The sequence below is a fragment of the Theobroma cacao genome, chromosome 1, assembly GCF_000208745.1.
Source record: "Theobroma cacao cultivar B97-61/B2 chromosome 1, Criollo_cocoa_genome_V2, whole genome shotgun sequence".
Lineage (NCBI taxonomy): Eukaryota > Viridiplantae > Streptophyta > Magnoliopsida > Malvales > Malvaceae > Theobroma > Theobroma cacao.
The window spans coordinates 35431058-35448789 of record NC_030850.1 but is presented as its reverse complement, the minus strand read 5'-3'; the positions used below and the strand labels follow the sequence as shown (position 1 = coordinate 35448789).

At 34.8% G+C, this 17732-nt stretch overlaps 4 protein-coding genes and 1 pseudogene across 5 annotated transcripts; 3 read left to right on the top strand and 2 right to left on the bottom strand.

Annotated features, from left to right (window-relative positions):
• Positions 618-3953, bottom strand: LOC18614310. 2 transcript variants are annotated; one of them, XM_007052006.2, is made up of 7 exons: positions 3837-3953; positions 2596-2973; positions 2338-2504; positions 2180-2260; positions 1548-1623; positions 1366-1458; positions 618-1048 (listed from the first exon to the last, which is right to left on the bottom strand). In XM_007052006.2, exons 2-7 carry the CDS (start codon positions 2951-2953, stop codon positions 879-881), a joined length of 945 nt encoding a protein of 314 aa, XP_007052068.2. In that variant the 5' UTR covers positions 2954-2973; positions 3837-3953; the 3' UTR covers positions 618-878. The 2 variants fall into 2 exon arrangements, with proteins under 2 accessions (XP_007052068.2, XP_017981095.1); XM_018125606.1 differs by having other exon boundaries at positions 2338-2501.
• Positions 4543-7796, bottom strand: LOC18614309 (probable protein S-acyltransferase 14). Its single transcript, XM_018121994.1, has 7 exons — positions 7175-7796; positions 6415-6634; positions 6223-6314; positions 5827-5950; positions 5659-5744; positions 5471-5536; positions 4543-5087 (listed from the first exon to the last, which is right to left on the bottom strand). The coding sequence occupies exons 1-7, from the start codon at positions 7382-7384 to the stop codon at positions 4962-4964; spliced, it is 924 nt and encodes a 307-aa protein (XP_017977483.1). The 5' UTR covers positions 7385-7796; the 3' UTR covers positions 4543-4961.
• On the top strand, positions 10643-12362 carry LOC18614308 (protein BRI1-5 ENHANCED 1). The gene is made up of 4 exons (XM_018118413.1): positions 10643-10766; positions 11316-11840; positions 11943-12141; positions 12221-12362. The coding sequence occupies exons 1-4, from the start codon at positions 10646-10648 to the stop codon at positions 12360-12362; spliced, it is 987 nt and encodes a 328-aa protein (XP_017973902.1). The 5' UTR covers positions 10643-10645.
• Positions 13229-16930, top strand: LOC108661435 (annotated as a pseudogene).
• Positions 13979-15477, top strand: LOC18614307 (plant UBX domain-containing protein 7). Its single transcript, XM_007052002.2, has one exon. The coding sequence runs from the start codon at positions 13993-13995 to the stop codon at positions 15286-15288; it is 1296 nt and encodes a 431-aa protein (XP_007052064.2). The 5' UTR covers positions 13979-13992; the 3' UTR covers positions 15289-15477.

The following is a 17732-nucleotide window of genomic DNA, read 5'->3' as shown; positions in this document are numbered from 1 at the left end:
TGCAAGACCAATCAAGTTGACATAGAAAAACACTAGAATAAGTTACATTAATGCTTGTTTTTTCCACAACAGCCAACACCAGGATCTAAGTTAGATCACCTTGCTCTTTATGCATATGCACTGACAATCACAGCCTACCCATGATATTGTACTGTTTTGTGGTCTCACTTACATTTTGGGATTCTTGAAAGCAGGTTTTGAACTTGTCTCTGGCTCTGCCTTTTTCTGTTCATAGTTTGTTTTCTTGTCAGTTCTATTAGGAGGCTTCGACAACCTGCACGATTTTTCATTTACATTGCAATAAAGCTCCTGCCTTCTATTATTTTTGATTCTTTCATTATTAACTACTGTATTTTTGTTTTGGATGAATACCAATTTAGGTTGTTGTACCTAATATCAAGGATTTCCTCACATGACTTAAGCGTTATCCAAAAATAATGCAGTAATTAATAGATTTTATTTACAAAAAATTTGAATTTATAACTTTATAATCCACGGTTTTTTATACACATACGTGCGTGCACACACACACACAACAAATATGAACCATCAGAGGAACAAAATAACACATCCAAATAAGAACTGTAAGGATAGATTTTAGGACCACCGCAAGTCTCTCTTTTTTTTTTTTCCATTTCACTTTTTTCACCCTTGCTAGAATTAATGCAAAACAACTTTATAATGAAGAGTTTCTAATGTCTAATACTGAACACTGTCACCAGAACATGGACCAAATCCGAAACAAATATAACAGGTTAGCACCTGGTTCACCTAAAACGGAGCAAAGATCCATGTTTTGGTATTATTTCTGCAAGCGTATTAACACTGGGGCTGGGGTCCAAAAACAGGACAAAAAGCAGTACTTGGTCATCCGTGGTTCATTCTATATTAATCCTCACAATTTTCTTGGTTCTGCCCCCAGAATTGGTTCTTGCTTCACTGTCTGCTGCTCCTTGAGCTTGACCTCCCGTGTTTCGAGCGTGCTCTCTAGATGGAAGTCTCCAACTGTCCCACATTGCCTTCCCCATATGTTCATCACTGCTAGATCCTACATACACATTGGATGCAGAAGTTGAGAAAGACTTCGATAACTAAAAGGCATCTATTATTTGCAGCATGATAGATTGAAAAAAAAAATGACAGACCAATGCCAAATGGCATGATAATGAAGGTTGAACCTCAATATTTAGGTAATCCCAAGGAACGAAACCTTATAAGATTTTTTCTTTTTCTTGTTTTTGCAGAACAACATTAGTATTATACATATAAAAGGAATGTGATATTCTCAAAAATGAAGAAAAGGAAAAGAACAAATTGAAAGATCTCCACAAATAACCAACCATAAAGGTTAAGAGAAATGTTTACCAGCATTTGCATGCATGCTAAATCCATCACTCCAACCAGGCAAATGACCTTGACTATTACCTTTCCAAGCCTGTTCAAAATCCTCAAGCTCATCTAATAAAGAACCAATGCAATATGACAACATCAGTTCCATTCAAGCACAATGCTCTTGAATAGTCACAGCAAGCAACCAGGGAACAAACCTTCATTCAAGTTGTGTAATGTTTGTGTTGTGTCCACCTTACCGTCTGAATTAAGCTTCCTTGTAACAGAATGGCCCTGCATGAGCAAAGGAACATTCACAGTCCTAGCAAAGTTAGATGCCAAATTACTGCAAGTGACAGTTAAATCTTTCGTTTCCCTTTATCTTATCTACAGATTTCTCATAACAGTGATAGGCAGCAAAGGAAAAGGATCAAATAACTGAAAAACACTAGAAGCAATACTAACTCCCAGGACTTGTTGGTTAGATACTAAACTCATGGGATGAAACTCCAAACTGGCATATCTCATGCTAGAACTGACAGCTAATGCATGAAAAATATATATCTGATAACTAATATAAATTTCTGAAGAAAAGCTTAAAATAAGTGTCATTAATCATGTCAATGAAGTAGATGACTGAGAATGAATTTGGTACTTTGCAATTGTACCACAGACTGTACACTAAATGGTATATTTTGAAGCTTCATGGAGGATATGCTCCTTTAAAACACATCCAAATTTGCAGTTATTTTATAAGATGATTGACATATATAACTGCATTCTTCAGCTTGGACACGTTTAATAATTGTTTCCTAGAAAGGGCTAGTAACACCACCAATGGAATAATCACCTTATCATGAATTCCTCTGGAAACCCTATGTGTTGCTTGACCTGTTGTTCTATCTGCTTCTTTTCTCTCCTCAATTACCACCTGGAACACCAACAGAGACATCAAAAACAAAGAAGAGTTTTAATTATAATTGACCACTCCTAGAAAAAGTTCCTTACTCCATCACTGCCTGTCCTCCTGCTTTTCGTAGAAGTGTAATAAGCTCCATCTACACCACCATATGTAACTTTGCAAGTCTGGACACTAAAACCAGGAGCCTGTGACTTTGTTCCTTCCACCCTGTCATAGTCATTCCTAGGATTTACATTCTGAATCTTCCCATCTGCTAGATATACCATACCACACCAATCATTACATACATGCTAAAACCAAAATCTTATATACATGCTACTCATCCAAAATCAAATTGGCTTTACCATTATCATCATCATCTGGGTGCTCAACAGATGGTTCTTTGCCTGACCCAGCATGCTCAGTGGCACCTTTATCTTTTCCTTCATCTTCCTCACCATCGGGGTTCAGTTCTTCTATAACTATACCCTTTTCTCTGTTGCTGTCCAGTGTGTCACGAAAAGTAGCACTTGAATCAAAGATGCTAGACTCAAACATACTACCAAAAGTACGAGTGAAGAATGGGTCGTCAAAAGGATCTCTGCCTCCAAATAGGCTAGGCATCATAGTTCTACGGGATCCAAGGCCACCAAACCTTCGGAAAGCATCAAATGGCTCACCCATATCAAACAGGTCATTTCTGCCTTGTCTTTCCTTCTGCATTTTGTAATGCGCTGTTCCCACTGAAAGCAGCATACTCAGTTTAAAAAAAAAACCTTAACAAATGAACAACTTAAGTGTTAAAGAGCAAAACATGCAATTACAGAAAGATCATTGTGATTGTCTATTCGAGTTTTTTTTTTGGAAAAGAAATAAAAGATTCATATTAAAGAGTTTCTTCAACACTAACTACTGGTACTAAAACATAAAAATACAGAAACTCAATTTTTATGCTCTATCTACTACATTACCTAAACAGGATAGTTTTAAAAAAAAGTAGAATGAGATCAATTCCATCATCTAACAATCAAAGAGAGAATTCTTCAGTAGGGGATTGCCAAATCGGCAACTTAACTGCAAAAGACTGCCAAAGACTTTGTAGGAAACTTGTTGGCTATCTAAGTATACACTAGCTAAAGACTACATAGAACTGTAAGGCTTACTTATGCTCTGTTCCAGTGCTTAAAAGCAGTGGGGAACAAAATTGGGAAAAGCAAAAACTATTCAAAATGAGAAACTTTCACCCTTTAATTGTTGAAGTGCTCCTTTCCCACAATAAAAACCGTTTCATTATTTTCCAAAACTTCTTAATTAACTCGGCAATTCAAACGATCATGGATGAAAAAGAATCGAAATTCAGCTTCAGATAATCCACAAGAAATTGCAGAAAAATTTATCACAAAAGCTACCTTTCTAAATCAAAGAATCAGTCCCTAGAAAGCAACAAATACAAATACATTACCAGGAAAATATATACTAAAAGATTCGAATTCTTTACTCAAAAATCATCAAACTGATAGCGTAACTTCTTAACGAGTATCCTTAGTAGCGAGTACAGCTGCGGAGAAGGTTGAGGAAAATGAATGAGAAAGAGATAGATCATTACCTGGTGAAACGAGCGGATTGCGAAAATTTTAGAAGAAAGATTTTCGAAGTGCGAAAGAAGGAACCAGAGCGACCTGCGAGGTTTACAGGTGGAGCAGCGAATTTACAGAGCCTGTTCTTGTAACCGGTAACTAAGTACATTTGAGAAGGCGACACGTGCCCCTCGAAGTCACTTTCTTCTGTAAGCTAGAATGTTCCGGTTTTTATTTATGACAAAAAAATTTCAAAGCATTGGATTTTCATTTCTTTTTTCTACTTTCTTAGGAAATCTAAATTCTATTTTTAAGAAAAAGCATGTATAAAATAAAGAATATTTGCAGAAATTACTTTCTGAAGAATTATTTCCGGGATAAAACATTCAAATTTATGATTTTTTTCTAAAAAATATATTGATATATTTTTAAAATTTTTTAAAATGATTAATAAAGTATTTTAAACTTGAATCTTATCCCAATTCAATTACAAAATATCATACGCTAAAGAGACTTCAGCCAGAGCCTTAGTTCATTATAAAATATATTTAATTTTATTTAATTAGATTGAATAACATAAAATGGCCGTTTACAAAATAAACGGTCATTTCAATGAAACAATATTTACCGTGAAAGGCAAAAACAAAAACCTTCTACCGTTCATCAAATCTGTCAGCTGATGCATTAGATAAGAATGAAATGAGCACATAAATTTTGGGGTATGAATGAGAAGCGTAAACAAAATAGATACTTAATCCAAATGCATTCTCTCTATATTTTTCCAATCAGTAGAACAAATCTACAAGAACTAAATTAATATCACAACGTGAAATGCTACATTCCACACCCTATGCCTATTGTTCCCAGATTTCCGAAAATACAATTAGTGCATAAAAAAAAAATTAAATTGTGCCCATCAGCCATCCTCCATTTTCGCAGCCATATGCTGCTTTCCTTGATACTCTCTCTCTCTCTCTCTCTCTCTCTCTCTCCACTGTTATTTCCAGATGAAGATGCCGGTGGCAATGAACAGTTAGAAGCCGAAAGTGGCTGCACAGTTCGATACCTGTTAGAATACTAGGGAAGAATGCATGAGGATTCCGTATCTATAATTACAAGAAAATTTTCCAAATTTCCTGGCGTGCAGGAGGTTTTTAGAACTCCTGGGAATCAAAATCAGGCTTTGATGGATATTCAAGACCCTGAAGTGCTGGCATCCGTCGTAGATCCTCATCTGAGTAAGCTGGAATGAACCAGTATCGCTTGTCTGTTCCAAACACCTACATGCAGACAAACACCAGAACTTGAGTACACCGATGACAATTAACATGCCAGAAATGCCAGCTATAAGATTGCAAACTCCATTACCCGGAAACAGAATCAAACTTCCAACTTCTAAGTAATAGTTTAGCACAAATATTCAAAAATCTAGCATCGAATGAAAAAGGTTGCAAACACAACGAGGACTAGTCGAACAAAAATTACAAGCATAACATTTAAGAAAAAGTTCTGGACACAACCGAAATGGCATATGGGACAGTCAAGGGGATTTAATTGATTTTGACTAGAACAATCATCAAATGACCTTGATAGAAATGTTTTTTTCATGCAAGAAATACATGTCAAAGTACAAGGGAAATAACAATATTGCAAAAACAGTTACCTGCTCAAAATTTTTCTTCCGACCAAGGTCATAACGCCATTTTGGTGTAGTTTTCTTCTCATATGCCTGTTCAAAAGAAAATCACAGATTTTGTCCATACATTTGAGCCCATTTATTATGATAACCATAAACACTGAAAACACCGACTATTATGAAATGGTACTAAAATTTAAGATGAATTACAATACCTCAATAGTTGTGGTATTAGCAGCCACCAACGATATGTGCATGATCAAAAACCCCAAGACACTCAATGCAAATGCCAGATTCAAAACTGTGACAAGGGAACATAGACATACATAAGTACATAGTCACAAAGTTAAATAGGTCACAAGAAAAGTCCAAGCAGCCCATACCAAAGGCAAGAAAGGTGGTTGCAAGGATGCCAGGTGTTCCAGGAATTTCTTCATCACTAAAGAAAGCTATAAAATGTGGCAATAAGGCCAAAGTCACCAGACTTGTCTCCAGGAATGTGTAAAACTGCATCAAGGTTTAAAATCATAGTCAGCGGAATGCCAAGAAAACAGGAGCTTTGCTTCATCAACATCTCATGAATTGAATTCTTAACCTATATTACTATACTCAATGCATGGAATAAATTAGTCAGAGCAAAAAGAAGCACTTCACAACTCAATTTATGCTTCCAAAAGAGAATTGAAAATAGGATCTTCTTGAAGCTAAGATGAACAAAGCAACTGGGACCTAGAAAGCATAAATGTATGAGAAACTAATTCCAAATAAAGCAGACATACCAAGAAAAGAAGGAAATACTTGTAATTTAGTGCACCAACACAATTGACAACCCACACACAGTGATGATCCATCTTCAGCACACACCGCCCACCTGAAACGAAGAAATTCATAAGGAGCTGATCATAATAACAAAATTACTATTAGCAAATCAAGAAAAAGAAATGAAGAATTTTGGTGCATGAAGAACGCACAAACAGAACAATGATGGCAGCGAGGAGGTTTCAGCTGGTTGCACTTCCGACAATACCGAATTCTTTGATTTGATGGGTCTGACTGCAAGCCGTTGAACTCTGAACCATTCAATGGGTCAACCTCCCCTCTCTCCTCATCCATAGCTGGCCTCCAGTTAGGGGGCACACTGCCCGGATCAGTCAAAACAACAGAAAAGTAACTCCACAACAGCATCACCAACTGCAGAATCACATAAAAAATTTCATATTTAGGGTCAGTTTCCACCATATATTTATCATCCATTATTTTTACATTCTTTTAGCAATATAATTACATTAATCACAATCCCAGAACCAAATTACTATTTTAGCATTGAAAGTTTGAAATTCAATATAAAAAAGGCCCAACATGGAGCCTTGCGTTTTAACAAGACTTCGGATTTGCTCTTTCTTTTTCAGGTGTATAACAAATACTGGCAAGAAATATGAAAATTCATGGATTCATAACAACTACTGTTAAAAGGGAAGAAAATTTAAGATCCAGGAAGACCACTCTAACTAATGAGATAGCAAACACAAGCTTGAACATTTCCAGAATCATTTTAACTTACAAAATTCTTAGTTGAACATGATTTCAATGTAGATTTTTAGTGAAATTACAAAAAAAAAATGTTAAGTTTCAAGGTTTCTAATCCAGAGGCTCAATATCTAAAAACCTAACAAAACCCCACAACAAGAAATACCAAAGAAAAACAAAAGAAAGTTAATTCTGGAGACATACCAAACAATGAAATAAGATCAAGACAACAACAGCAGTAATGGAATCAAGGCCACCATCGTACAAAGCTGGGCCATAATTATTCAAAACGACAGAGTAGTATGTGACACCCACGACCCCCAGAACCAACAGGATCATGATCGAGCCCAGACCCCTCAAAGCCGTACAAAACTTGAACACGTTCCACGCCATCGTTGCTCCAGATCTATGCATAATACCAGGTAACAGAACAATACACAGAAACGATTAAAAATCTGACCTTTGTTCTTTCTAATTTTAAATAACAGTGCTTTGGGCTGCTTCAAAACTAAGACACCTAATTAAGGTTGTCCGGACAACCGAAAAGATGAAATAATCTGAGGTGTTAATGGTCTGAAGCCTGAACAAGTCGACGGTGAGTCACGAAAAAAAAGAAGAAGAGAACTAAAAAAGGAACTGGGTTCTTTTTTTTTTTTTTTTTCTTGAAATGTTTTATAAAGGTGGGATTGTGAATTTAGGGCTTATGGGATTTGATATAGACTGGGACTTGGGATTCCAGGTAAAGTGTGGAATCCATGTTGCTAGACAGAACACCAGAGGGAGAGAAAAAAATAATTTTCTCTCTTTTCTTTTTCTACTTTCCCCTCTCCTACACCAAAAATAAAAATGGCAAGAAGTAATTAAAGTTAAACAAAAACTAATTTTGTTTAATTAATAAACAAAATTTAACGAGACAAGTATTTTTTAACAACTATTTCAAATTAAATAAATACTACTAGTAATAAAGAAAATGTATTGGTTACTTTAGACAATAAACAGCTTGCTTTATACTTGAAGGAAGACTTTAGCTTGGTCATAATTCTAGAAGCCACCACCCCACCTCCTTTGTAATTATCTTTTGCTTTCTATAGACAAACACTTCATTTGGTTTTTGGTTATTGGGGTTAAATTTGGCTCATTTTTACTATTAGTCTGTTAATAGAAAAATCTTGAAGACCATTTATATATATTCTATAATAAAAGTCAAAACACAATTTACTTTCCAAACTTTCCACTAAGCATTTGTCCTAACAAGTCATCATTGTTTGTTCCCTATAAAAGCAAATCAGCATTCGGCATCGGTGCACTTGATTGAGTATCCATGGATTTGTTGGGAATGATCTAATATAAGTGATTCTATTTTTAAAAAGAAAATTGCCAACGTAATTAGTTTAAATTCAATAAAATCGGATCAAGAACAAGTTCAAATTTTAATAAAAGCATTATTAATCGAGTTTGAATAAAATATAAATATTAAATTTTATAATCGAATCAAAATATAAATATTTTAAAGTTAAAGAATATACTTGCTCGTCATCATTCCGTGAATATAATAATTTTAAATTATAAATTCACTTATTTATAATATTCACATGCCTTTTTAATTTCTGGTGAGATTAGAAAACGCTAATAGTAATATTAATTTTTTTTTTCTATTTTAACTTTATAATAACAGTCCAGCACATGCAACACACTCGTAAGGTTGTCCAGGAAAAACCAACCAAACCAGTAAGGTGCATCATCATATTGGACTGAGGGGGTGATGATGAGTTATGAATAGGGGAGTTAGGCTTGTTCAACACGGTGAAGCTGTTCAAGCTGCCGTTGGATCTAATCAAGCTAAAGCCACTTGCTAAGGTAAAAACAGAGAAAGGAAATTATTCTTTGACCGGAGACTTGGACAAATTGCTTTCTCGTGAAAAATTTAAGAGTGTGGAACAAGCAAAGCAAATGGAAGGTTGGTTTTGTGAGAAACGTCAAAAATTCTCTGCATAAGTAAAGTTTGGATTAATTTCAATGTTTCAAGCAACTTCGAGGGAATTACGACAAGGGTACTGCAACATTGTCCAAAAAAGTTTGCCTGAACAAAGATAAAAAAAAATTCATTATTTATTAATCAATTTTTATTTTCTCTGCCTCTTTTTTTTTTTTTGACTTTAGGAACATATTTTATATTATTTTTAAAAAAAAATACAACATAAAAAGTTTAATACTTTTTAATATAAAAGATAAAAAACTATTTTAAAATATTTTATTTTGAAATATTCTAATAAAATAAAAGTATAATACTTTAAAATGCTCCTAAACTATTTAAAAAAATTTAAATAAATATTTTTTTCAAATAAATCTTTTTTTAAGGCAATTCCAATTTAAATTGGTCTTCATTATTCTATTGCATCATATCAAACCCTTATATTTTTATTTAGAGATAAATGGATTTTTATGAGTAACGATTGATTAATTGTCATTACTTAAAATGTTACTTGTCATTTACTACTCATATAACGCTGTAAAAATATCGTATGATTATATTATCATGATATATCAGTATGTTACGTTATCACACACTATAACATGTTAGTATGTCAAGTTAATACTATATGACATAACATAATAAATGATATTTTTACTAACTTTAACAATAAATTTCAAAAATTGAGATTTTAAATCACAAATCACAGAAGCTTAATAGTGGATGCTAATTTATAATAATAGCAACTTTAATCAACTTTTTGTAAAGATACATCTACTAATTTTTCTTTTAGTAACGAAAAGATGTCAAGATCAATGGGGGCTATATTCAGAAATAGTTTATTAGTTCTCATCCACCTCATAATAATTGTTATAAAAGTAGGTTGGATGCCATTACTAAGTAAATGCCATTTTAGCTTTGATAGCTTTATTCATCTAATAATTAGTTTATGTCCCACCAATATATATATAAAATATCATTCTTGAATTAAATAATTAACACGTAACTATCATGGTACATATATGATAGCTGTAACAATCATATTTGCAATTTTTTAGTATATTTTAATTATACGATCATTAAATTTTAATTAATTAAATTCCATGATGCTTTTCAAATAAAAATAAAAAAATAATATATATATATATATACATATTTACACGTAACTGTCATAGTACATATATGATAGTTTTAATAATCATATTTGCAATTTTTAGTATATTCTAATTACACGATCATTATATTTTAATTAATTAAAGTTCATTATGCTTTGCAAAAGAAAATAGTGATATATATATATAATATATATATATATATATATATTAGAAAAAAGAAAAAAAAACAAGAGGAAGTGAAAGAATGGGCATGGTATTTATGTTTTATATTTGAATATTTAATTTAATAATAAGTACATGTATCTTTACTTAAAATTAGACCCGACATCTCTCATTTTCTACATAAAGAAAAAATGGTTGTACATGACAAATATATCAATTTAAAACAACGTTATTATATTTATCGGACAATATTGCTAACGATATATTGCTGTCTTGAGATATTGTATTTAAAACCTCTGCATGATCCTAAGCTAAGGAGAATTGTGGCTTATTTAAGAGCTAGATAGACGTTTGTTAACTAAAGCAAACAGAGAAAAAGAAAGGAAATCAGCAAAAAATTAGGAAGAGGAACCAAGAAAGAGAGAGATGGAAGAAGATGGAAGGATAGTTTGTGTAACAGGTGGAACAGGATATATAGCATCATGCCTGGTTATGAGGCTTCTTGAGCATGGTTACTTTGTCCGAGCTACTGTTAGATCAGACCCAGGTGAGTTAGAGAGTTTCCTACTGACTCATATAAACCCAAAAAAAAAAAAAAACAAAGGAGAAAACATCTTTGCTATGGCTGTCACATGTGAATTTTCAATTGCAGAAAACTGATGTTCAAAGTTGAAATCAAACATCTGATACAAGTTTGATGAATCTCTTTTTCTTTTTCTTTTTCATAATTCCTAGAAATCTTAGCTAGACTTAACCAGACTTTAGCATGTCAATTTTAATAGGTTTTCATGTACCCAAAGATCGAACAAAAAGAAAAAACTTGGATTACAAGTTCAAAATCAACTCTCTCTCTATATATAATTGGTCGAGAATATGTTGTAACAAGAAACATCCATTAAAATGAAGTTTCTTATTGATGCTTGAGATAGCTTGTTGTTGTCACGAAGCTGCGCGGCCATTGTCAAAGATCACACTTTGAGTTTTGTTACCAGGCATACCTTTTTTCAATCCTTGAATGGCGTTTTTGTTTTCCCCCCCTAATCCTCCAATCATTGTCATATTAGAAAATCAACTAATGTCTTTTAGCTTCATACAGATTGCAACAGAGATATCAGGTATCTCACAGACCTGCCAGGGGCAGCAGAGAGGCTCCAAATATTCAATGCAGATCTCAATCAACCAGATAGCTTCGAAGCAGCCATTCAAGGATGCATGGGAGTCTTTCATGTTGCTCATCCCATGGACGTTCAGGGCAAAGACCCTGAAGAAATAGTGACTAAACGAGCTGTGGATGGATTACAAGGCATTTTAAAGGCATCCTTGAATTGCAAGACTGTGAAACGAGTTGTCTACACTTCTACTGCAGCAGCCATATTGTATAACACTAAAGGTTTAAGCGTAAATGATGAAAGTATATGGAGCGATCTAGATTTGTGCAGAGGCAACGAGCTTATAAGCATGTCCTATTTGGGTTCCAAGATCGTAGCAGAAATGACAGCCCTTGAATTTGCAGAAAGACATGAGTTAGAAGTTGTCACCCTCGTTCTTCCTTTGGTTGTTGGACCCTTCATTTGTTCGAACATGCCTCCATCGGTGTACATCTTGCTGACCATGATTCTGGGTATGTTTTAGTAATTAATCATGATATCTTCTTCCATTCTATAATTGGTAACTTCTTTTCCATGACTCAACCTGACCTTTCCTTGGCTAATTAATCGTGCAGGGAAGCAGGATGATTATAAATATCTCTTCGGTTCGTACAATATGGTACACATCGATGATGTGGCCAATGCCCATATCTTCCTTCTCGAGCATCCTGATGCAAACGGGAGATACATTTGTTCATCGGTCTATATATCGGTTCATGCTATGTTTGAATATCTTTCCACCAAATACCCCGAATTTGAACTGCTTGCCATCGAGTGAGTTTCTATTATTTCTTTGTGCAATTAACTGCATATGTTTCTAGCAGTACCAATTAGTTTAATCTTTTTGTTGCAGTCGCTTAAAAGATTTTAAGGGTCAGATGAGATCTAAGCTATCATCAACAAAACTCTTGAATTCCGGATTCAAGTTTAAGTACAGTATCGACCAGATCTTCTCTGGAGCCATTCAAAGCTGCAAGGATAGAGGCATTCTTTAGGTCATGTTTGCCACAAGATTTCGAAGATGTAACATGTACAAGATAATTACAAATCATGATGTAGAAGTAATCGATTTTCCTCTTTAAAGTATTACAATGAGATAAACTATCTGATCATATATTGGAGATACGATAAATTTCTTTTCAAAATTGCTCTTTATCAATTAATTGTAAATTTAATAGTATGTGTAAATAATTCTATTACTGCTTAAGGGTGCAAGTTTGACTGAGATCATGGCAAAAGACTTGAGGGCAATAGAAAATTTCTCACAAAGAAGGCTATTGATTGGGTAGTATACAAATAATGTCTAAGGTATATATTAAGATAGGAAGATTCAAATATTTTTAATTAAAATTAAAAATACTTAAAATTTAACAAATAATTTATTCATATACGTCTCTATTTATTAATCCTAAAGAAAGTCAAAAAGCAAGAGAAAGAGAGAGGTGGGATCTGGAAAGTTAGTGCGGGGATGTCCCAGGGACAAGCTGGTTGCAAATTTGACTAGATTATTGAAGCACCATTTTCCCTAAAGTATACTTAATTACTCCACAAGTTACAAAAGAAAAGAAATTAGTGGGATTAACGAGACATTTGAAATTTAAGAATTACATGACCATAAAATTATTCGGGAAGCAAGAGGCAAGTACTGTCAATAATGATAAGGATAATCAAAATAAAAATCTATCGATCAGGGTTTTGCCGTATTAATGATAATTAAATTGAAAATCCATGCATATATACTTGTCATCAACCTTATTATGTATTGCCGTATTCCATCGTCATTGTGATAAGATTTACCAAAAGAAAGCAATCCATCCCAACATAGCAACGAGTAAAAGGAAAACCAAAACAGGTAAAACCGATGGTGACTCTGATTAAGACAGGTCAAAAGCTGGCAGGAAAATGGAAGAAGAAAAATTAGCACTAAACAGTGAAGCGCACATGGAAGAATAATCAAGGATGACCAGAAAAATTATAAACTTAGGAAGAGGAATATTTATATAATTCACATTTCACAACTGCCATTGAAGCAAAATAGCAATTTCTCTTAAGAAGGAAGAAATTAAGAGAGAGATTTGGAACGAGATATTTTCACTGTCTGCGTGACGGGAGGGACGGGTTACATAGCGTCATGGCTGATAAAGATGATTCTTCAGCGGGGCTACTTTGTCCATTACCACTAATAGACCTGACATAGCTAGGTCAAAATCATTTTGTAAAGGGCAGATTAATTGAGATTTAAAAATAAGTATAAATTAAGTTCATGTTGAGAAAATGTTCAGTAAATGTTGAATAGGGTTAGTTTTGAATTTTTACAGGACAGGGACGGCCATCCTTGCTTTTGCTGGTTTACTTCTATTTCAGTTCTTTTTGTTTGTTAAACTTCATTTTTCCAAATGTTAAAAATTATATAAATTATTTAAATAGAGTTATTATACAATTATAGTATTTTATTAGAGTTATATTCAAATACGGTTACTTAATCAAAATTAAATTAAAATTAGGATTAATTTTATATATATTCGTACCTCTATGTGACATAGACCATACACAATTTAGCTCCTTTTTTTTCTGTCTTTTTATTCTTCCAAATTTAGCCCCTTTTTTTCTCTCTAGCCTGACCTAATGGAGGGAATATTGTCTGCGACTGATGAGCAGAGAATGGTCTCCTCCTTTCTCGAGATCGCCGTTGGTCAAACTGCCGAAACCGCCACGCAGTTTTTGCAAGCAACAAGTTGGAAGCTGGATGAAGCTATTCAGCTGTTTTATGTGGGTAATGAAGGTGGTGTGGTTAGATCGTCTTCAGTGTCTCGACAAGCGGAAAATATGGATTCTTGGGCCTATCAAAATTCTGGTGCGTTGAACGAACATGATAATGTTGGATCCACTGGTGGAGATGCAGTACGCCCTCCTTTACCTGTAGTAAGGGAGACACTTCATGATGATGCAATGCTACATGGTGCATCAAGGTTGGGATATCCTCCCCAAGAATTCCGTAATTTTGATGAGGAAACGATACGCCCAGGGGTTTGGCAATCAGATGAAGGTGCTTCTTCCACAGTAGATGCTCCTCGAGATAATCTTGCCTCTTTATATCGTCCTCCTTTCCATTTGATGTTTCAAGGACCATTTAGAAACGCAAAAGCTGCTGCATCTCTTGAGGACAAGTGGCTCGTTGTGAACTTGCAATCTACGAAGGAGTTCAGCTCTCATATGCTTAATCGAGATACCTGGGGAAATGAAACAGTTTCTCAAACCATTAAAACCAACTTCATTTTCTGGCAGGCGTATGATGATGCAAGTGAGGGCAGGAAAGTTTGCACCTATTACAAACTAGATTCGATTCCTGTAGTGCTCGTTATTGACCCAATCACCGGAGAGAAAATGCGCTCCCGGTGTGGAATGGTTGAACCTGAGAGTTTGCTGGAGGACCTGCTTCGATTCATGGATGGTGGCCCAAGGGATTATCATGCAACTCTGTCTCTTAAACGTCCAAGAGGAAGCACAGTTACTCCACAACAAAAAGTTAAAATGTCAACAGATGAAACCATGGAAGATGAGGAAATGTTAAGAGCAGTAGCAGCTTCTTTGGAGAACGTGAAAGACAAGGAGGAACCATGCTCAACTAAGAAGCCTACATATCCACCTCTGCCTGAAGAACCTAAGGGTGATAGGAGCCTCCTATGTAGGGTTGGAGTCCGTCTTCCTGGTGGACGTAGGGTGCAGAGAAATTTTCTCCGTACTGATTCAATACAGCTACTGTGGTCATTCTGCTATGCTCAACTTGGTGAAGCTGAATCAAAGCCATTCCGCTTGACCCAGCCGATACCAGGAGCTTCAAAATCTCTGGATTATGATAGTAAATTAACTTTTGAGGAGTCGGGGCTCGCCAATTCCATGATCTCGGTTGCATGGGAATGAATATTGCGAAGCCGACACTATATATATCCCTGTTTGTTGATTTGTGTTGCTCTTCAAGGAGTTTAATTATGATGATTGGGGGTTAAGGAACCATTAACGTTATTATGTACATACTATTGCAGTTTGTTTGTTTATTTAAATCAGTACTCTTATGTCTTCAATACTAACGCGCGTAGTTTATTTATTTATTTAAATCAGTACTCTTATTTCTTCAAATTGCAATTTGTTTATTTATTTAAAAAATATACCGTTATCGTAACTAGATAATAATACTGAATTAAAATCTTCTGGTTTTATATTTAACAATAAACTTCCTTTTTTTCTCAGCATTCTTAGAAACAAGTTTAGCTCCCTCCCATTTCAATGAAACGTAATGTAACCCAAAAAACCTTACATTGCTATATAAAACATGACAGACAACTATCAAAAAGAAAACATGGTAATCATAGGAAAACCAAAAAGACAGAATACAAGCAAGCGAAGAAAAAATCAAAAGACCGGAGAAGCAAAAAGACAGACAACTATCAAAAAGAAAACATGACAATCATAGGCAAAAACACATCATGATCAATCAGATCAAGAGAAGACAGAAAAATCTGGTATTGAGTTGGGAGAAATTGTCTAACGGAAACGTTAAGTTAATTATGCAACGTGGCAAAATTTGGTAGGCGGGACAGAGAGGGCACAAACTCGGGCAGAAGATGTCCATTCAATAGTATTTAGAGTTATAATAACTCTAAGTAAATAGATTGTGTAATTATCATAAGACCAAGAATGAGACCACGAAGAGCTCAGTCAAAATCTACTAAGACATGGTGCATAATGTGAACAGAAGACAAAATTAGAGACATTAGCTTCCTCACCAGGCTACAGGTAGCAGGTAAGAAGCTTAAAATCTTCAGAGCAGATCTTAGTGATACGGACAGTTTCGATGCAGCCATGGAGGGATGTAAAGGGGTCCTCCATGTTGCCACACCCGTTGATTTCCAAGACGAAGAACCCGAGACAGTATTGACCTTGAAGGCATGCTTAGAGTGTTAGAGTCAAAAACAGTCAAGAGGGTTGTCTACACTTCTAGCACTGCCGCAGTCCTGCGCAACAACCAGGATGTAGACATGATGGGTGAGAGATTTTGGACTGATGTCGATTTGGTTAGAAAAAAAAGGGCACTCGGAAGTTCTTATGTGATTTCCAAGACTTCGACAGAAAGGGCAGCTATTGAATTTGCAGCAGAACATCGATTAGATCTGGTGACAGTTGTTCCTTCCTTGGTTGTAGGTCCTTTCATCTGTCCAAAGTTTCCTGGTTCTAGCACTCATCATGGGCTCCAATCCTAGGTATATAAGTTGTCTTTCTTACATTCAAGACTTCAAATTAATGGTTAAATTTTTTGGTTAAAAGTACCATGTCAACAAATTTTTAAATCATAACTCAATATCTTACTGACCAGGATGCGTTGATGAGTAGTCTCAATGTATCAATGTTGACATTGATGATTTGTCAAGGGCACATATTTAATTGCTTGAGCATCCCAATTGCAAAAGGGAGGTATAACTGTTCATCAGACACAACAACTCTTGAAAAGATAGCTCAAATTCTTTCCACTAATTATCCAGAAATCTCAATTCCAGCAGCAGAGTGAGTAAATTTTCAATATGTGCAATCCTAAATTTTCATCTTCAATCTATAGAGAAGGATGGCTTCGGTTAAGCGAGATCCAGGGCAAACCCGGAACATAGTGTGATAAACAAGGCTTCAGCCAACAAAACGCCCAGATTTTAAGACCCACTCTTCAGTTTTCATCTAAACTAGGGCTGTCCTCTAAGAGGACTCTAATTCTAAATTTTCACTAGAAGCCCAATTGGATTTGCAAACCGAATTTGAACATTCAAGGATGCATTGCAAACCGAATTTCTCAGTCGACCTGACAGCTTAAAAGCAAAAGCCATTCAAGGATGCATTGCATGGGAGTCTTTCTTTCTTTCATATTGCACATTCCCGTGGACAATATTGCCTGTCGGGCCCTTCATTTGTCCAAACATGCCTTCATTAAAGTACACATTGATGATGTCTAACAAGACAAAGACTCTTCATGAACAACCAAATGCAAAAAGGAGAATGGCACACATCGAATATCCCGAATTAGAAATACTTAACATCAAGTGATCGTTTTTTTAAAAACCAACTATACAGAAATAAATTAATTTCATAAAATCCTTTCACTTAAAGGATTCAAGTACTTTTACGTAATCAAAGTATTCACCAAATCTTTGATAGAGCCATTCAATGCTGTAAATGTGTAAAGAGAGAGAGAGAGAGAGAAAGGGATTGTTTAGGTCCTATTTGTCACAAAAATTTCTAGATGTAACGTGTACAAAAATTTCAATGTCGCTTAAGTCATATATTTTTCTGATTTTAAAAATTGTTCCAAGTTGGGTTATTTT